This window comes from Neodiprion fabricii, chromosome 1, assembly GCF_021155785.1.
Source record: "Neodiprion fabricii isolate iyNeoFabr1 chromosome 1, iyNeoFabr1.1, whole genome shotgun sequence".
In the NCBI taxonomy this organism is placed as follows: domain Eukaryota; kingdom Metazoa; phylum Arthropoda; class Insecta; order Hymenoptera; family Diprionidae; genus Neodiprion; species Neodiprion fabricii.
The window spans coordinates 291,015-312,709 of record NC_060239.1 but is presented as its reverse complement, the minus strand read 5'-3'; the positions used below and the strand labels follow the sequence as shown (position 1 = coordinate 312,709).

At 35.7% G+C, this 21,695-nt stretch overlaps 1 protein-coding gene across 10 annotated transcripts in view; it reads left to right on the top strand.

Moving 5' to 3' along the window:
* The window catches only part of LOC124188125 (protein lap4-like), a 36,048-nt gene that overhangs the window by 10,035 nt on the left and 4,318 nt on the right, over nt 1–21,695 (top strand). For 6 of the 10 annotated variants that reach the window (XR_006872239.1, XR_006872240.1, XM_046580521.1 and 3 more), the window contains 16 exons: nt 109–273; nt 597–772; nt 1,005–1,142; nt 1,278–1,433; nt 1,527–1,607; nt 1,708–2,526; nt 5,896–6,003; nt 6,193–6,372; nt 6,852–6,881; nt 7,768–7,926; nt 8,012–8,392; nt 8,567–8,722; nt 18,093–18,656; nt 19,597–19,708; nt 19,925–19,981; nt 20,119–20,236. Coding sequence is in view for 8 of the 10 variants with exons in the window: in XM_046580521.1 (XP_046436477.1) it covers nt 109–273; nt 597–772; nt 1,005–1,142; nt 1,278–1,433; nt 1,527–1,607; nt 1,708–2,526; nt 5,896–6,003; nt 6,193–6,372; nt 6,852–6,881; nt 7,768–7,926; nt 8,012–8,392; nt 8,567–8,722; nt 18,093–18,656; nt 19,597–19,708; nt 19,925–19,981; nt 20,119–20,236 (3,400 nt within the window). In the remaining 2 variants the exon portion in view is untranslated. The remainder of the gene's footprint in view (nt 1–108; nt 274–596; nt 773–1,004; nt 1,143–1,277; nt 1,434–1,526; nt 1,608–1,707; nt 2,527–5,895; nt 6,004–6,192; nt 6,373–6,851; nt 6,882–7,767; nt 7,927–8,011; nt 8,393–8,566; nt 8,723–18,092; nt 18,657–19,596; nt 19,709–19,924; nt 19,982–20,118; nt 20,237–21,695) is intronic. The other 4 variants (XM_046580519.1, XM_046580526.1, XM_046580522.1 and 1 more) reach the window with 3 other exon arrangements.

Here is a 21,695-nt window from a genome sequence, read left to right as displayed (position 1 = left end):
TTATGGTTTAAATTTGTGTGACATGTGATAACTTACGATTAGAAGTATAGAAATCTACGTGTTATGTGCTAGGCTCACACAAAAATTACTGAATTGATCTTATTACAGATACAGTATCAGATGCAGAGCCATCGATAGAAGTGCGTGAAGAACAATATGAGATTCACATAGAAAGAACAACAGGAGGTCTTGGCCTATCCATAGCTGGTGGTATAGGATCAACCCCGTTCAAGGGGGACGATGAAGGAATTTTTATTTCACGAGTAACAGAGGGTAAACTTAATTCATATTTGTACTAAACTCACATCTTTCAAGACTTTCTAACATCATGGTCAAATTTACCAAAAAATGAAATGTATCCTTCTACTGAGAGGACCTTGCGAAACATACCTGTCACACTCAAACAGGAGTCAACTGGCAGTGCTTGATGCAATGCATGGAGTCACCGCTGGTAGATTGTAAGGGTCCCTTTCACGAGATCTTCTCGGTAAAATTACCTTGTTTTTTGGAACTCTGTTAACTCTACAGTTTATTAATTATTTATGTATTTGGAAATTTACCCGATGATGCAGCACCCAATGATAATTATATTACAGGAGGACCCGCTGAACTAGCTGGACTCCGAGTGGGAGATAAAGTAATTGCTGTTAATGGAGTGTCAGTCGTTAACGTGGATCACTATGATGCTGTGGAAGTTTTAAAAGCGTGTGGCCGTGTTCTTGTGTTAGTTGTTCTCAGAGAGGTCACCAGAATAATTCCATCATCAGAGCAGGTATGTAATTCACATGTGCTTAATACATTGACTTGCTGCAATGTGCATACAAACATGTGAGTGGATTACTTCATTGACAGCTTGTAATTTGTCGGAAGTGACTGAGTTAAATCTCAGCTGTCAGTGAGAGAATAATTTTAGGTCTTTGGACATGAAATATAAATCACATATTTGGATCTTGATATCCTTCTATTTACACATAATATTTTATTAATTCCTCGTGTTGTTGTAGACGTCAATAAGGAAAGATTCGGTGTGTTCAAGTTTGAGCACTAGCCGAGCCCCTAGTGCAACATCTTATGTATCGTCTACTCTCTCGCATCATCTTGAAAATGGAGAGAACCAATTTACACCTCACGATACTCCGAAGGTAAAATTATCTCTCGTGTTATGGATTATCCTTATTTCAACTTGATTGATTTCGTGTAAAGTGAAACTTGTTGTTGCGGTTTAAAACATTATGCCAAGCATTTGGATATCAATGATCTTTTGAAATTTTTTGCAGATAAAAAAAATACCTGATCCAATTCCAAATGCCAGAGCAAGCAGCGAGCCTATGATGACTGTATTAGTGCACACTACGCTCATTCGGGACCAAAATGGTCTGGGATTTAGTATTGCTGGTGGCAAAAGCTCTCCACCTTTCAAAGATAATACCGATGTAAGTCGTACATTGCATCCATAAACTCCGAGGCCTTGGTCGGAACGTGATTAAATTCGCTAAACATTAACATGTCACTGGTGATTCTTGCAGGCAATATACATCTCGAGAATTACTGATGGAGGCGTTGCACAAAAGGATGGAAAATTGATGGTTGGAGACAAAGTTATATCGGTAAAATTTGATTTCATCTCTTCAAATTATTTTTAGTCGTAAAATGAAACCATATATGATAAAGTGGAGTGGAAATTGACGAACAAATTTCAATTTGCAGATAAATGGAGTCGAAATGACCGGTGCCAAGCACGAACAAGCTGTAGGCATGCTTACTGGTCTGGAGAGATTCGTTAGACTAGTAGTTGAACGCGAAATACCCTTATCTCAGGCGAATCCTACTAATCCGTTGACCCCGTCAGAAAAATCTCCACGAGTCATCGGAACACCGCGCCCGTACACGGGACTTTACAATGCCAACAGTTATATGGCGAATAGGCCGGGATATGCAGGGTATCGCCGCTCTATGGACGCGGATAAAAACTTGACGCAAAGCCCAACGTCTAAAACGCCTCCTCCTACCAACGCTGAGGTTGTGAACGGAGCTTCTAAAGTCAATGGAATTACCGAAACTGTGAATCCTCTCAGAAATTCCACACCAGCAATGTTGTCTGGCGCTAATAACGTAAACCAGCCACACCCACAGTCACAACCACAACCACAGCCAGCTCCGCGGCATAGCGTTTCTCAAACAGCATCCGTTGCTGTTCCCGCGCCATCTGTAGAGCGAGAATCAAGGCCGGCTTCACCACAGGAGGATATACAGGTACCGAAGCCAATCACCAACGAGGAATTTCAGGCCATGATCCCTGCTCATTTCCTACGACCTCCGACATCCTCGCCCTCACCAGACTCCCACCAGGGCCCTGTCGTCACAGTGACTATCAAGCAACCCGATAATCTCCCAAGGGATATTAACTTCCCCCCGGCGCCAACCACCATTGGCAAAGTTACTGAGACCATCACAAAGAGCACCCTTACTGAAACAGTGGTCACTAGAGTCACCGACAACGAGCTGGTTCACCCAGTCATCATTGAGGTATGTGCCTCTTTGCTCACAGCATGCAGTTTTCACATTATCTCCATAGCAGATGCACTTACTACTTCTGTGTATGATATAATTGTATGAGTCACAATCCCGCAAGGCACACTTCATATGATTTTAACGCCGGTCTAACACAAACCGTTGACGATATAAGTTCTTGTTCTATTTCTCATATGCAAATGAAACTTATAGTAGTTCATAGTACTTCAATACACTAATACAATTGTGAAAGTCAAGAAAGAAATGAAAATATCAGGAAGATCGGCGATAGTGTGGGAATTTTTGCAGCAATTTTTAAGAGTTGGTGATCGCCAGCGTTCTACAATATTTATTGAATCAATTTTTCAAATAATGGTCCCCTACATGTTACTAAGGAATGATCACATATTAATTAAATTGATGATGGGATCAAAAGGATATGACGCTTGGTACTTCTGATTTCACGTATGTTACAACGGTATACAATACACAATAGTAACGAAGATTGACTTCAGCTTTTACACCGGCTCCTTTGTCAAGCATTTTAATGCATGCAAAACCTTCATTTGTACAATTTTGGGAAGATTAAAGACAAAATCCAACACATGCATGTTACTATGGTGTTTTACATAAAAATAGGTGACATACATTAGAATTACATAGACCTCACTGCATAATAGTTTTTTTGTGCTTTAAATTGGTTACGGATTAGCCTTTAATTTTATTCGTGGTGAAAAAAATTCATTGAAACGTAATTAGTTCTCATTCAATTTTGATAATTGTGTCGCAGATTCGCAACTTTTTGTGCTTGTGGTACGAATAATACAGCTGCATAAGTGTTCGATTTTTTTTTTCTTGTAAGTTGAGGTGATACAATCTCATTTGTATAGTTTTCAAATTTCCAGTTCATGCAACAATTTCAAGAATTAAATATCCGTAGGGAAAAAAGGAACATTCAAGGAAAGCCTTGTTTTGAGAAATGTACTACTGCAAAGAGCAGGCATTCACGGCTTGGTAATTTTTTAATCATCATTGAATAATTTTATCTTTTATTCAATGAGTACTTAGTTTTACATAGATCTTTATTTAGGGGGATGGAAAGTGTCTGTTTTACGAGTTGATTACTTTCAAGAATAGATTAATGTGTCGATACCGACAAGGTGTAGAGACTTGGCAAGCACTACACTGGTCAGAAATTAATCAACCTATAATATTGGTAAAACTTAGTATTGGAATAACAGTGAAACCTTGTTAGTACCAAGGCCTGCTAATACAGCCTTGCTTGATGCATGTCTTAACGACCTTCTCCCTCTATCGCAAGTGACAACGACCGAACACACACTCACGTCTTTGTTATATGGGAGGTGGGTAAACTAAGAGACTCTGTATTTTCGTAATCCATCAGCTTTAACGACAGTATTATGGTTACAGTAGTTTGTCAACAAATTACGTATTCTAACTTTCGACATAATTACTATGCTTATGCAAAATATTATTGGGCACCGATACTTGTAAATTGGATTATTAATTGTGTCTCCATCACTTTTTCACCAGCTAGGTGAGAATTATGATATAATTCCATAGATTCAGATACCTTGTGTAGAAATGGTTGTATTTAGACCTTTGTTGTAACCGTAGAAAGATATTGAAAAGAAAATATTTCATATATTGATATTATTATATTTCATTAACTGTAAATCATTTTTGATGATTGTATGGGTCGATGCTCAATCCATCGAAACTTAGAGGCCTATATTCTGGTATGAAAGTAGGTAAGTGTTATTGTATTATCTAAGAATTATCAGATTTTGTTCAAAAATGAAAACTCACACGAAACTACTGCTGCAAAAAGCATATCAGATATTAAACCCCAATGTCTGTCATTGATAAATGCTGTAAGGCAGGCAAGGCCAATTCAATTTCTCGCAAGGAGATCCCCAGAATTACATACATTTGACGAGGTTATAGCAATTCTTGCAGTACGATAGAGGCATATGGATTTACATGGTTCTAGGTGCAGTTACATAAAGTATATTGAAATTGTCGAGACCTACCAGGGGCCCTATAATGCGGTAATAAATTCTAATGTTTCAGCAACGAGCCAGGTTTCTATAACTGAACCTTACTGAACTGTAGCCTTAGTGGATAGTAGTTTGGAAACTGCGTTTTCAACTCTATCTCTCTTTTAGTTTAGCAGTAATGTTTTTCTTTCATTATGCTTCAGCAATTTTTTCAGTTTTAGCGAATATCCAACACCGTGTATTTGGCTGCTTCAACATTTTCAATTTCAGTTTGCATTTTATGATAGAATTCGCAAGATATCTCTATATCCCTGTACGAATTAATGTAACAGTAATATTGCTTGGTTCACTGTAGGTAGTACGATACTAATTTGCTATAACTTAGTGACCATTTCATAACGGTCCATGAAAATCGGTTGTTAGTCGGTTTGAGGGTCTCCTTTTGGAATAAGCATCTTTTCGGCATCTCGAAATATATGAATATTCTTTGTAATGTTATTCCCATTCGGAATGGTGATTCTGTCAATCAGTCATTACACGATCAGTTATTCTGTAACTAATTACATTGAACTGTACCTCAATTTACAACACCATTTCTTGCCATCTACAGATTCAGGTTATTAGCACATTTATAAGATGGACCCAAATTAACGTCAAATATTTTAATTGCGTTGTATAAGACTATCGGCAGTGACGATCCTATCTTTTATCACTTATAATTTATAGACACGAGTAATGTTGCCCTATTCAGAACTATGCTCTACAATATTGAAATTAAATCGTAGCATTGCTCATTTACTCCCTATACTTTTACCTATCTTCAGAATACTTAGGAAAGGGATGCTTCCAGTCTATATTAATTACCCATTTCGAATTCATCAGGGGCTGTTTCATTTACCGAATAAAGACGTTTTTCGCCTCAGATGTCTATATTCTCACAATATATGCTATTTTTAAAAATAGTTTATCCATCTATGTGTACAACGTTATGAATGTTCGCATTTGCTTCTGTCATTAATTAAATTTTAACTCAATTTTTTGGCTAGCAACTTGTAGGGTCTGTGAACAATTTGGGTGATTGGAGATGGTGAGTGATTCAGCCCTGAGAAGACTTTCCTCGCTGATGCTTGTCTCTTTTCGAAGTCAAAGCCTTTGCCTATTACACTGAATTCCTCAATTACTGCAACTTTTGATCCTCGCCTTCCGTACCTAATCCCAGAATTGGCCACCACTGTGTTCAAAATCGACTTGTTTAGTAGTTTGCCGACAACCCTGTCAAACATGTATCAATCCTGTTTGTGTACATAACAATACGAATAACTGCCATCGATCTAACGTACTTGACTAAGAAAGAACTGTTTAGGATGTCGTGCTGGTAAAGGAAGGATCTCTTGGATTCAGTATTATTGGCGGAACAGACCATTCGTGTATACCATTTGGAGTTAAGGAGCCTGGAATTTTTATATCTCACGTAAGTTATTGAAAGATAGCACTCGCTAAACATTGACATATTCTCATCTATGTGATGACGATTCGTAATCATTTTTGCATTCCTTCGTGGGAATTTATCCCATCGTTAGTCAATAGCTGCTTAAAATTTCAATTAATCATTCCTTTCTACTGTATGATTTATTGAAACATGTGTTACGATAATTCTCAGGTTGTACCTGATGGCATAGCTGCGAATTCTGGAAAGCTGAGAATGGGTGATAGAATATTAAAAGTAAATGGGACAGACGTAACAAAAGCTACTCACCAGGAAGCTGTGATGGAACTTCTGCGGCCTGGTGATTTCATTACACTCACCATCCGACACGATCCATTGCCAGATAGTTACCAAGTAAGTGATATACATATCTATACTATATGCGACTACGATCGTTTTTGAATTGCCACTTATGATAATAAAACCAGACTAGTTGTGTATTGTGCCTAAAGATACGACGAAGGACAATATTCAAAAAGTGCTATGCGCCAAGTTGCTTTGTTGAAAAGAGCTATGCTTGTATGTCGAAACTGGTCTCTATAGCAAGCAGATCGTTTTTATTTGCATAACTTGATGCTTGCCAAGAGTTGTCTTTTTTAACATATTATTTGAGCTTGGATCAATCTTTTCCTTCACTATGTACCTGCAAACACCACACATAATTTTTTATTGTCAGAGAAAAAGATTGTCCAACAAAATTCGACTTCATTGTTCCAACGATCTACACTTTTGTCAACTGTCATCACCAGATTGTATAACGTCAACTTTTCTTCAATCTTTCGTATCAGCTTTCTTATTATATGTATGTCACATTATATCATTTATTTCACAAGCTGGTCGAAATAGAGTACATTCCAGTAACAGTAAGTAAAGTGAACTGAGATGTGTTGAATGTTCCGCCATTTTTCTGTTACATCATTATTGTATGGAACATATGCCAAATTATTCGCATGATGTGTACTTGCCGTAAAATTTTAAACAACTCACTAATAATTATCGTACTGCTTCAACACTTTGTTAATTCGACATTCTGTTGCTCGAATTGTAGATACATCATAACATCAGATTCTAAAATTCGAACCAAATTATTACTATTAAATCTTTTGGGTGTCAGAGTGTTCTAGTGGTCAGAGAAATTTGAAGAATCGGGAATCGTCAGACAATTTTATGGGTATGAAAATGTTAGGAAGAAGTCGGGGACCGTTACGATTTTTCTAGCTTGAAATAAAAAATTCAGTTTGTTTCTTAATTTGTTCATAATTCACATACTAAAGAAAGTAATATTAATTATTAAAAAATTTCGTAATATTATGCGTATGAACTTCTTTCCATCCATAATGTTCGAGTATGGAGATACATTCGTGCCATTTATCGTAAACAACACGAGGTACACTACCTTTAAACAACATGTACATTTCACAACATTTTAAGAGTTCGTTATTTAACCCAATTATATGACTCACTCATGTACGTACGCTTTGACATTTTTTCAATTATGACTGCATAATTGGTCAGGGCTAAACCATTTTTTGGGTCCGAAAAATCTGGACTAGACGGAGAACCTTCTTCAACAAGTCCGCTATGCACCTTGAATTCATTAATAATTGGTATTGCTTGTACCACGGACAATATCTATCTTCAAGTTGTATCTGTTGACAAATGGTGATAATTTACTGTGTTTGGTCGAGGTTTGCTCATCATTTTCTTCTACTCTCAATTTGCATTTAAGCACTCTGGTCATTTTTCCAGGAATTAACAATAATCAAAGAGCCAGGAGAAAAACTTGGGATGCACATAAAAGGAGGATTAAGAGGGCAACGTGGTAATCCCTTAGATCATACTGACGAAGGCGTTTTCATTTCAAAAATCAATTCTGGAGGTGCGGCCAAAAGGGATAGCAGGTTGAAGGTGATTTGAAAATATAATTAAAACCGCGTAATAAAATGTCCTCTTGATACTATGAATCTTCTGTACGGATTAATATTTTAACCAGGTTGGAATGAGGTTATTGGAAGTTAACGGCACGTCCTTATTGGGCGCGACGCATCAAGAAGCAGTTAATATTCTCCGATGCTCAGGAAATACGATAACTTTGGTGGTCTGTAAAGGATACGACAAAAACGACTTGGAGCAAGCACTGTATACGTCTAAAGGGAGGGATTCTAAAGAGTCACGAGGATCTCGAGAATACAAGGATTCTACAACCGACGAGGTAAAGTCTTTGTCACAGAGTGTTTCCAGTTTGGATCGTGACGATGAGGATACAGCTACAATGCGGCAAGAGCAGGAAATGAAAGCTGAATTGGTTGCCTGGGAACAAGAAGAACGAGAACGAGCTATGATGGAGTACAGAGAAAAATCTACGCAAGAAAAGGTACTTTTTTTTCTTAAAACTCGATTGTTGGACCTTATGCGAATCCTCCAACAAACCAATTAGCTCTTGTCCGGTACCATATTAGGTATCAATCTGTTTTTTTTTTTATCATTGTTCGCATGTTGATTGTTCAACCATCGATATCAGAATCTAACGTGGAGCTACTATTGACAGGTGTTAGATGTTGTAAGGGCAGCAGAATCTCTGGTGAACAAACCAAACAGTCCGGTCGATATGCATGTACCTCCCAAGTCTCCTGGTGGTACAAAAGACCTGAAAACGACTACTATTGTCATGACCAAACATACCTTAGCACCCCAGAACTCCACTGTAAGTAATCTTCTTTTCTATAACACATAGCGTGCAAAGTGTATTGCACAGGAAAATCTGGAATGCTTGTGCACTTGTGCATGTGGACGGCATGATTAGGAATGCATGCTGCAAAGGAAATAGCATAAAATACTAAACCCCAATATCTGCTGGCATCATTATATATATTTCCCATATTAATTCTTTTCTGCACGTGGTGTCATTAGGAGAAAAATGTTATAATCCCTGGTGGTCATCTAATTGAACCGAATAAATAGTAGAATGCGCGTTAGACAAGGTGTGCTTGGTTGTGATCTTTTGTGAAGGATATTATTTTATTTCAATAAACTTGATGACTATCACCAATAATTGAATATTGGAGCAGAATCAGATTTGGATTTATATGCGTCGTTATAACCGTCGACTTTGATGGGATACATGAGCTGTATACATTATTTTAATGTGAAAATTGTAATCACAAACCCCACCTTGGGTACCCAGTTATGATTAAACCTGTAGCTATCATTCTATCACAGTCTTCCAAGTGCTACTCAATTCACCATATTCCCATGTTATCAAGGTTCATTTATTACCGTTTTTTAAATATTTCTCGTGATTAGTCCCTTTCAATACATAAGTTTGATTATTTAAATATGTTTCGGAAATTACTATAGTCAGGCCCTGTAATAGTCCGTGCAATAACTCAGGGCAATGATAATTTGACAATTTTCACACAAATTTTTGTGGCTTAAAACTAATGGTCAATTACAAATTATTGGCACAATTAGGTGATAACTTGTTAGATTGTAATTTCGATAGCAACTTTTGTCCCCTACGCTCCTTTGATAATTACGGAGTTTCGTGAGATTTTTTGCGATGAAAATCGTGCTACAAGAAGCTTTTTGAAAAACCCTACTTGTTGACGTTATTTAAAATAATATCTGGACACATATAGAACATAATTAATTGAAACTGGCTGAAACGCACTCGCCTTATGGAATTTTGTGATGAGTTTTAATTTCAGGCAAATCAAATTATAAATTGAAGTTCACCTTGGTTAATCAAATTCATGAAATCTTCATGAATCATCAAATTCATTGGTCGTTAGTTTCATACGTACTTCGTTGAGTTTTCAAATTTGTACTAATATACGGAGAAAAATGTATTGCAGAACCTACGGTAGAAAGATGGTATACCGACTTGAATAAGCGTAGTTAAACACTAAAAGTTTTGTTTGAGTTTCACCAAAAAAATCAAAACAAATGCGATATGAATTATAATTCAAACACAGCTACCATTGGACCGCACTGATATAAATATAGTAGGATTTGCTATTATTTCACTCTGATCTTGAATTATCACATTTCGACTGTAGCTTCTACAATAAATTTGACTTTATGTATTTCTGTTGATTCAAAAATATACCAATAGGCACATAAAGCATTAAAAAAGTCTCGACTGAAAAATCATGCGTAAAAAACGTTCAGATTAAAAAAAATGCGCTAGGGACCAGAAAAGATTACTTGAAATTGCGAAAAACATAAAAACCAATAACATACAGGTGAAACTTTTTTACATTGTCCGTAAAGTGTTAGCATCATGGGGGCTTAATGTATAAATGTGAAAAAATGTACAAGTGAAAAACTTGCACACAAGGTTTTACTATACATGTATTTGAACAGTTCAGTTGGTTGGGGATGTGAACTGTTGCAAGTTTGTCAGATGCCGATAAGTGGACTATCGCAGGGCATACATTACTATTTTATGCGCATAATAATTAGAGGAGTTGCATTGAAAAATGTGTACATCTGACACAATTTGAAACTTCGAGATAAATACAATATGAGCTAGCTACCTGTTTAAACTCATAACTTGAAAGATTGATTTCTAAACATTAACAAAAATGCACGTATACTTTTTTCTGTACTATGCCCTTGAATTGTTTCATTATAGAGATTATCGCAATTTGGGGCTGGAGATTTAGCAGCCTAATTTCAATTATCGATAATTACTTACGAAGCAAAGCTGATGAAATTTTTTTGCAAAATTTTTACCAAACTTCTACATGTATTCAATTTATTTTTATTGGACAAAAAGAATAATATCCCTATTAAAGTCAACTGTACAGATATTTTTAATTCAGTCAGTTATGTATCCATCAGTATGGGTATTTTTTTTCTATTTTCATAAAAATTGTGCTATCCGGTTCAAAGCTGTTTTTACACTTGGCCACATCTTCACTTCACCTTATTACCTTTATAGAGTCTTTAATTACCGAAATTAAACTTGTGGATTTGACTACCATAAAACTTATTTTAACGGCCACCTCCCAATAACGGATTCCTCTTTACAACGGACAATCTAAACATCTTTAGTAGCATAATTTACACGTTAACATTGTTCTGAATTTTTAGTCCCAAAGGTGTCCGTTATTGGGAAGTTTCAGTGTAGTTCTAATTCCGGACACGTGAATGCCCGTACCAAAGTTGCACCGTTAAAAGTTCCAGAAAATCCTGCTGTTATTTTGCTATTCCGTTAATTTGCAATTAGTAATGTTCTATTTCCTGATGGTTTGCATACCCGTTCACATTATTTACCATTGCTAGACAAACTCTACTGTATATTGTTATAGCATGATTGAAATTGTCTGTTTCTTTCCCGTGCCCATATACACCGTTCAACATTATTACTTTGGCAATTTAGCGTTATTACGTGTCATTGCATAATGTTTAGTGTCAGTTCTTTACTAATCGATATGCTTAAATCGCGCATGATAAGTACTATCGATGTCCGGCATGCTCTTTAGAGCAAACAAAAAGAGTTGACATATTTGCAGACAACGGAAGGCGATAGCACATCTATGGCAGCCCTATAACAAGAACAAGCTATCCATCCTCTTCCCGCTTTCCCTGCGTCTGCCCTGCGGACTAATGTGCCATAAATAATTATAAATTATATAATGATGTAATGATATAAGCACAGGTTGCCGTTATTACATTCTCACACCTATATTATTGTTGAATAATACCTTGTTATTCTGTCTGTTATCTAAACTGCCATTAAGCTTATAAGCGGCTCGTCGTACAACGTTAATTACTGACGCCGAAGAAATGATGTGTTTATTTTGTGAAGTAAGATAAACTATTGGCAAAGTGTGATATCTTCCTCGTCATAATTATGTATTTCCTATAACTTCATACAATCATTAGTTCTCGGTGTTCATCATGGTTTTTATAATCTATACCCATATCAGGAATGCAAGTTCGTACTTGTACAGAAGTCGGTTATTCAATTGTAATTCTTGATAATGCAAAGTATTGCTTCGAATTTGTAGCAGAGGAATAATTTTTTACCCTCGAATAATTGCGATTGCAACGTAAAGGCATAGGACAGCTGCGAATTTGACTAAAGCCTTTAAAAACGTTTGGCTAAAACGGTTCCAGTGTCGAATGTATGTAAAAAGTCGTCAAATGTTTGCCGACCTTTCAACCCTTCAAGGGCTGTATTTGTTTTTTTATTTCCAAAAAACAAATAAAATTCGTTCTAATCAATAGCTATAAAATAAACGTAAATTATAGGAGTAAGGAAAAAAGAGAGAAACAACATTCCCTCCCAACAATTAAAGTGAATAAGATTACTTACATTAAGCATATATGTACAATACATGGAAGCAGAAAAGAAAAATCAAGTACCGCCCATGTTTGGGTCAATAGCCAACGGCTATATATATAAATGATTATGGAGGTCCCTCCTCGAAAGGCTAATACGTCAACAATCAGTTGATATCTTTTTACTGATCTTTGACAATGAAAAAGATAGAGAGTTTCTATCAACGTAAAAAACGTTGGCAAAATATTCGCGAGGAGAATTTAAATGTAGGCACAGAAGCAACACGTTAGTCATTGGCGAGCTTACAATTAAATTTTGGCCATTAGACATCTTTCCCAGCAGTCAGTTATTACTGAGTAAGGAACGCTTGGCAGCAAACAAATTGTCAACAGGAATAGTTTGATCATAACTTTACTTTCGACACACTCCAATTTAAAATTTAGCCTGTAAAATTCACTCGGCTGGATTTACATGTGTCATAACTTTGAAAATACAGTGAATCCGTAAATGGTTGTTCGATACTTCGAGTATAATAAAACTGGAATTCTTCGTGTGGCGTTGCAGCTATAATTACAATGTTGGTACGACTTGTTGAAATAAACATTCTTGAACCTAACAACTATGCAAATGGCAAAGTCAGTATAACTTCACACATATTATATAATTTTTAAATTTGGAAGAAGGAACTGTATATATCAAAATATTATGTAAAAAGTCAACCTACATTGAGTACGCTACAAAAATACACCATTTGTATCGAAAAAATTGTAATAACATTGTCGTCTGTACTATAGCAAGGCTCAATAAGAATTATAACGTATAAACTCCGAACAAATTTTGTGCGAAATAGAAAGCAGACGTCGTGTGAAAATGATTGAGAACGCACTACCGAGAAGGTAGTTTTAAATTAGTCACATAGAAGGTATTTGAAGGGAATATTAGAGTTAAGCTTGAAAAGCATTAACATTTCTACAGAGGAAATTTAGTACGAAAGAGTATGTCTTAGTATTTATATATTTTGATTAGGTAGTACGAACCTAGTTGAATTTTGTAATTCGTCAAGTGTACATATACCCAGTTATTATCGAAAATGATTCATGCGAAAAAATACATCGCTGTTTCATTAGAAATCATAGCTCGAATTTGAAACTGTGTAAAATGGACAATTTGTACTTAACAGAAGAAAATTGTTATCCAAAGTCCAGGTGGATGATATATTTTGCCAATCATTTTGGAACATGTTCATATAACGTGCAATGTGTCAAACCAAGATTTAAAGTCACGCTACGAACAATAATTTGGTCTTATTGCAATTTATTTGGTTGATATTAGAATTCTCGTTGCGTTATTAAAGAACAGCGGTGAAATATTAGGTATGCCAGCACGTGAGGGCAAAAATCACAGTTGGGTACATATTCGCGATTAAATTATTTTCGACTCTAAATTTTGAAAGCTTAGGATAAATTCTGAAACCGTCGTTAACTTTTCAATCTGCGTTTTATGCAAATTTTGATGTAACGTCATGGAGCCTCAGGCAGGTAACGTAACATTTTCCAAACACGAGCAGGTGACTGGATAAACGTGTTATCCTTCGTGAGTTGCTACAATGTCGATTGAAAATTACATGAAGCTGCAATCCTCGTTTGATATACATATATTTACGAATTATGAATTATAATTTGATATAACCGGACATGGTAGTGTTTTATTTTGAATCCAAGAAAGAAAAGTTACTAACAGACTTTATCACTCCTGTTTCATTGGAACATGTAAGTTTATATTATATATATTGGTGACCAAAACACGTGGTACATTTTGTGTCTGGAAAATGCGATGCTTTACCTGATGATTATGTTATTATATAAATTCATATCACTATTAGAATATATAAATCAATGTGCTGTATATCTATAAATTTTCTATAAATGTTATATGTTTATGTAAATCTAATGGACCAGATGATTACACATGCACAACACACATGCGTACATATATATATGCGGCTACTTCAAGCTCTGAGAACAGGAGGAGATAAATTGGATAGTAGGCGCCATTCCGCAGCCAATCAGATGACTGCATTGAAGCAACATCAATATTTTAAACCAGTGTTAGGTTTTGATGATTTTATATCGTTGTTCAACTAGAATCGAAATGATTCGCAACAACAACAAAGAGTGGTGGCTTGCTTCAATGTCACCGCGGCGCCTACTGACCAACTAAGCCTCTCCCATTATTGGAATTTGACATGACCCACTCCGTATATGTGTATAATATGCATATAGATATATGTATATGTTCGTCATTATACATAAAGATATTATTTATTTAAATATAAAATAAAATGATGTTGATGTTAAAGTTAAAGTTCCATCTGATAAATATTTATAATTCAATCTGAAAGGTGTGTTTAGTATTTTTAATCAAAGTATAGGATTCATCTAAGAAAAGTGGCGCGATGCTCAATCTTTCGATAAAGAAGGTACTCAATGGCCTAACACTACAGATATAGACCAAGCAATAGAGCAGAAAAAGAGTGATTCTGTGTCAAAAATAGTATCTGGATACCGCTTGTGCCATTACATGAACGACAGTCCGTACTCATATTCTGCCATGTTTTGGAGACGCAACTATCATTTATTCATTTTTTATAAAAATTTAAGAGCCAAAAATCGTGTTTTTTTTTTAGTTTTACTACTAAATTTAAAAAAAAACTGAAAAAAAAAAATTTAATGAATGATACTTGCATGTCCAAAACATGGCTGAATATAAGTACGGACTGTCTTTCGTGTAATGGTACAAGCGGTATCCAGATACTATTTTTGTCACGCAAAATTCTCTATCGCTTGGTCTAATTCGCCATTGATCAGATGTCATCTATTTCTACGGGTTTTTTACTTTTCTTAAATTTCAATGGGAATCCATTCTCATGAGAACATGAAAACAAGATGCTTTCAGACCATTTAACCTTGATGATTATATATAGTTTTTATAGCTATATATTCAGATCAATGACCTAAATTAGATCTTGCCTAAAAGTTGTCAACAACTTTTTTTTTGTAGGCTCTTGAGTACACAATCAAGATCCAATATACTAATTATCCGTAAATTATTATAGACTTTGAGCTCAGCGCTGCTTTTAAAAGGAGCATCCAAAGTATCCTCAGTTGACATAAGATAGGTAGGGTAGAAAAACAAAATAATTTTGAGAAAAATTTTACGAATGTGTTGACAAAAAAAAGTGGAAGGGTGTGATGCAAAATTTAAATGATGTACCTACAATATCGAACCTATACGCAATGTGGTATTGTTTGGTAGACTTAACAATATGAGAGGCCAAGCATCGCTTCAGCAAACACATTACTTAAGTCATGGTAGATTTTCTACTGTCAATTACAGTAATGAAATAGTAATTATGAAAGTGTTACCGAGCATGTTGAAGAATCGTTAAGTATGTATGGATAGGAATGCTATTTCAATTCGCTAAGTTTGACAAGTGTGTGTTCCGAAATGACCTCCCAGTATTCTGAACTCACTGGAATGGAGGCAAGGCATGCCGTCAATTCAATGGTACAGCAGAGGTGCGATACTGCTAATGGCACTAGCAGCTAATTTTTGAACACAGCCTTAAGGGCATGGGTCACTCAACCGCCAAAGTGAGAACCACGCAAAGACGCATCCTGATTTTTGGTAATGTCAGGCACCATCCCCAGGCTGATAGTTATACCGGAAAAATAAGCTGATCAGTGCGAAATGGTAAACACGAAATTACAGAACTTATTCAACTTAAGGTGCCCATTTTTCAACTATACAGAATGTAACGGTAAAACTAGCTTCTACACTGTTTCAACAGTATGATCCAAGTTTACCAAATTGTTATTATGCAACAACTCTAGCAATTATGCTAATCTCGGTCCCTGATTCACTGGCTTTAAACTTGGGATGTTCTTTGATTAACAACCAGAATGACGGGATTGAAGGTGACTCGTGTCCTTAGAACTGATAAAAGAAAATTTTCCTTCTGACCAAGGCTGCAAATAGTTTCAGCTGTTTGAGCTTACGAGTTATATTGATGTTTACGAACAGATACAGTGTGGCCTTGCCTAAAGTTGGCAGCCAAAGGTTTACGTGTTATAGCACTTGGATTGCGATTTGTATTATACCACGAGGTTTGATAAGTAGGCCCTGCTGTTGTTTAAGAACTAAACACTAAGGATTACAGCGTTTTTTTCCTAAATGTGGGAATTATTCTTGTATTGACGTTACTTTTTCTTGCCGTACAGTCACTGCGTTTCTCATAATTTTGTATAAAAATATACAACAATTTAGTACATAGGTGTATTGTTAATTGCGATAATATGCCTTAGTTTGCTTAACGTGAAGTACAAGACATCCATTTCAGGGTAACATTTTACTAAAAATAAATTAATCTTCTTTACCGTGAATATCAAAAATTATCCTGCAGAAACCGCTAATCTGACCAATTTGTAACTTATGGATATTGTTTAGTTTCCGTGGCACTAGACTATGCAACTACTTTATATTCTGTAATCTCATTTGCTCAATAGTGAAGATCAACTCTGCATTATGGCTTTGACCAAATATGCTAATATTATCTCAATGTTGACAGGAAAATGGTGCGAATTTAGCATATAGTTAACTCACATTATGAGCGAGGGAGAATTATTCTACAAGATTTCGCTAGAGCCATAACACAGATCCATATTTCGACATCAATTCAATTGACTAGCCACGAGAAAATTAGGTGGTCTAAACTACCATCCGGCTAGGCAACATTCTTAAGTTAAAATTATATTTTACAGTCATTGTCAGCTTTTATTTTCAACACTTTATTTTTGATCATAAAATCTCTGGAATTTCGTACAAGTTCAGTAGTGAAAAGTTAATTTAGAAATAACACCTTTTTTTGTTATCACATTTCGAAAAAATTATACACGAGATATGTTAACTTATAACTAGTGGAAAAGACAATAATAATTAATCGTATTGAAAAGGAGAGTTCTTCAAACAAATTTAGTGATTCGCAAAACTAGAAGATAATTGAATCTTCTTCCCTTTTTCCAAATATTAGTAAATTGTGTATAAAGGAGGCAAAATAAGTCTTTTTACGTTGAGTGTAAATTTGCAGTTTGAGACATAGGTGAGCTGAAGACGAATTTTGCGTGAGGTGTAAAAATAGTTTGCCTCCATGGTGTACACGACATTTTATGTGATTAAAGTATGGTTTACAAGTATTTTGTACTGTTTGGAATTTTTTCAGTACTGTCACAGAAACAATTACTTCAAGTACGGAACGCAGATGACAAAGACGCGTAAATCATACTTGTGTTGCTTAAAAGTATTTTCTGGAGGAACCATTGTCTTTGATACCGCTATCATCTTATTATTTCGGTACTTTTTAACACTGTTTTAAAATATCATTGGCAATAACTAATATGACAAATGAATAAATCTCACTCTATTGTATAAGGCAATCAACTTTATGTCTCTGTTCTTCAATTTAGATGCATTTCGTTTTAGTAACAATACATTTATTTGTTCAAAAAAGTATATAATGTGAACTTGCGATCGTTCGATGTCGCTATTTTCGTTTCAGCTTCGGATCGTAGTACCAGTAGTAAATCTGTAGCTGTTGAATGCAAATAAAATATTCCAATGCGTGAATGATGAGTGAATGAATCATACAAATATTTTTCTAACTTTTCTTACATTCCTTTTAACTAACAATTTTACTAATATCTAATATTTGATTTCATTTACTTAGTTAATTGGCAAAGAAGCCGCTGCAGGAACATCTGTGGATGGTGTAGTCTTGTCGATTCCTCCAACCTCTTCTACTCATTCCACTCCCTATACCCAAATCACAAACCATGATTTTCACTCTGCAATGCAAACCCTACCCTCCCCCTACTCCGGAACAGCACCCAGTAGATCTAAATGTACTGTTACTTCAGCAACACTTCCAATGCGTTCTAAAACTACAGAAACCACGGGGGATGAGTTACTCCCACACTGTAATGTAGCATTATCATCAGTCAAAACAACATTTATTGATTCATCAGTACCTTACATTCAGCCTCCAAAATTCCGAATTCAGCAGCGTCCATTATCCACGCTTGAACCAAGTTTGTCTCCCGAAGAAGCTGTTCCCCAAAAACGATTTTCTATTAATGACCCTTTTGACAATCATCGCTCACGCCCCACTAGACTTCCCCCGACGCCACTGACCAGCCCTGGGTACATTGAAGAAATCATTCCTTCTCGTCCTCCTCCCTCCAGAGAATTACCGCAGATTGCACGCTCTGTACACTGGAAATCTCAGGTTGAGGTGGGTCCTACTTGCATGATTATTATTGATCATTACCCTATACATATATATACAAGTAGTAAGTGCTCGTAAAAACTAACAAAAATATATATATAAAATTATACCGATGTCTTTACATATTATCATTGATGATTGAATTGATTCGAAACTGTTACCACTTGAATGTGATTTGTAACGCTTGTAACAGATAGTGGCACTTCGATAATGCTTCTATGCCCATCAACACGGGTAACTGTTTACAACGAAAATTGCCTTGCTCACACGAAAATATACTGGTTGAAACATGTGTCACATTTCAATGTTAGAATGGACTGAATGAAAACTGTCGGACTGAGACTGCAAAGATAGGATATTAACATGACCAGTGCAGCATGTATGTCGATCCCAAGCCAAATGCAGAATTAAGGAATGACTTGGAGCGAGTTTTTCTTTTCATTTTCCCACATCTATAAAGAATAGGATTGCATATCATCAAAAATATGCTCCCTGAATTACATTGTCGAAATGGTGTTTAGAAAATTCAATAACTTGATGTGACCGCCTATAAACTATTCGAATCTTTTCTCGAATAATTAATTTTTTATTTATTTATTATATTTATGTTTATTCGATTTGATCCCCTTTCACCAGCCATGGAAACGCAACTGTCATTCAATTTTCGACAACACTAATTAGTCATTCCATCAGGGATTTTAAAAACTATTTAATTTAAACGACAAATCAACGCAAGCTTGAGTGGTTGTAAAATTTAAATTTTGACCGCACTAGAGCCTGAAGTAACATATTTGCACTTTGAGTCCATTACGTTACAATCTTTGACTGAAAATTTTTTTACATTCTCATACGATGAGCTTAGATTTGTTGTAAATTCTGAGTTTTCACCATACCGTTGTATTAACCTTCAAGACTATTTACCAATGCTAGTATTAATTGAATACAGCCCACGTCAACGCCATCTCCACCTCCCGCTTCGACAAAGATGTCCGTTAGCGATCGGAAAAGATTATTTGAATCTGCTATGGAGGAGCACCTGAAACCTTCTCCAAAACCAGGTGAGAGTTCTTCTGTCTCAAATGAATGAAAGAACAGTTCTCAAATATGCAGACTAAAGGTTTTACTTCCTGGTTCGGTAACATTATGCACGTATGTACGTTAATAACTCATTACAACGAATGGAGTAAAATTTCACAGATTTCAAGTTACCTTCGATTTTGATTCGCATTCATAACTGTCACAAATTTTAACGCTCCTTCATTTAACGCTTTCAGAGAAGGTGTTCAGCTTTCTGAGCCAAGATGAAGTCGAGAACATGAAACAAGAAGAAGGTGAGACAACCTAATAACTTGACAGTCTTTCTATTTTAGAAATTTCCCAAAGTTATGCCTCTTGACAGAATGATTATGGGTACATCCGAATTGGGTGAATCAGTACTATACGACACTGTTCAATCTGATGATTTCAGAAAGAAAAATTGCCACGTTAACACGAGATGAATTGAAGTCATGGGCTCAGATTGACGAAAATGAGGTATTAGAAGAGCCAGAGGATATGATGGAGGAGCAGGATGACAGAAGACCTAAGTAAGATTGGTTGAGCTGCCTCACACTCTGAAAGCAAGATGCACCTACGCTAGTCGCTTCCTGTAACCTGCCTCTTTTCCCTTTGTTTTCATTGATTACCTTGATCATAGTTAGTATAATAATTTTTAGATCGAATAGTTTGGTATGTGGCATAGATTGAGGTGTGGGAATTTTTATCTGAGTATGCTTCACGTTTCATTGTGGTAGAGTGTTTAAACATGCTAATGGCATTAGGTAATAATTACAAACAACATGAGACATGTGTACCAAAATTCGAGCAAAACGTTATTCTCCCGCTCGGAAGTCTCTTTGAATATCGGAATTTAGAAAATCACTTGCACGTAAAGCAATTAGTAATTTAATAACGAATTCTAATGGTACACATAGACCTAGTTTTTTTTCCCCCCCAGCACTCGCTCTATTCCCCCTTATGACATATGAGATGATTTGCTTCAAACAAGTAAACAACATCTTGATTGTGATTTTGGGGATAATTTTTAATTAGGTCCTATCGCTTGCGAACACTTAACCATCACCATGATTTGAATAATCATTTTTTATTTTTCAACCAGCATGCTAACAGTTTTTGTACCATGGTTTAAATATTCTACAGCGTTTTCCTCGATTTTCCTATAAGTTGTGTATATATGTAATTATATTATACGTGTGATACGTACTCAAACTGTAACCACTGATGAAGAAAACAGTAATAATAATAATAATAATCAGTGCATAGGCATATGTCTAATTACCTAGGCAGCTATAATTCTGAGAAGTTGAAAATACATACAAAACCAATGCTCAACATTGACGCTATATCTATTATATATTGAATTTGGTGCATAGTGTCCGCCGATTTTGGAATATTTCAAGCGATGTTGCGAGGAACTTTGTGCTCCACGAGTTGTCAATACTATGCCTCAAACAAATGGTTTTGCAGAATTAGAGATTCCTAGATAACTGGTATGAGAAAAATCATTTTTCATTACATTTATCACTTCGTCATACTTACTTTTTAAATTCGATATTCCCATGTATTTAATCTAAAGGACATGAGTTATTTGTAAGCAAGGCCAAGGCCTAGCCAAGAAATTTATACAGTTTTGTGCTTTTGTAGCTCCTTTTTTGCGCACAATAATCTATCTTGGGACGGATAGACTTATTTTTGTTAATCGGGTTAGAAAAGAATGCAATGACTTGAAAGTAAGTGTTTATTGCATTTTTTACGCCCTGGTAGTCCAGTGAAGGGAGGTAATTCGTGTCCTCAAGATTTTAAAAACGTGATATATAACTGAACTTTTTGCAAACTCGTCAAATTTGATATTTGATACAGTGATTCGGAATCTTGATCATCATACAAAATTACATAATCGATATGTAAACTCAAACATCCGAAAGCTGAAATTTTTTTGTTGGACTAATAAGCTTCTTGTGGCATGAAAATAAATATACAAAAATG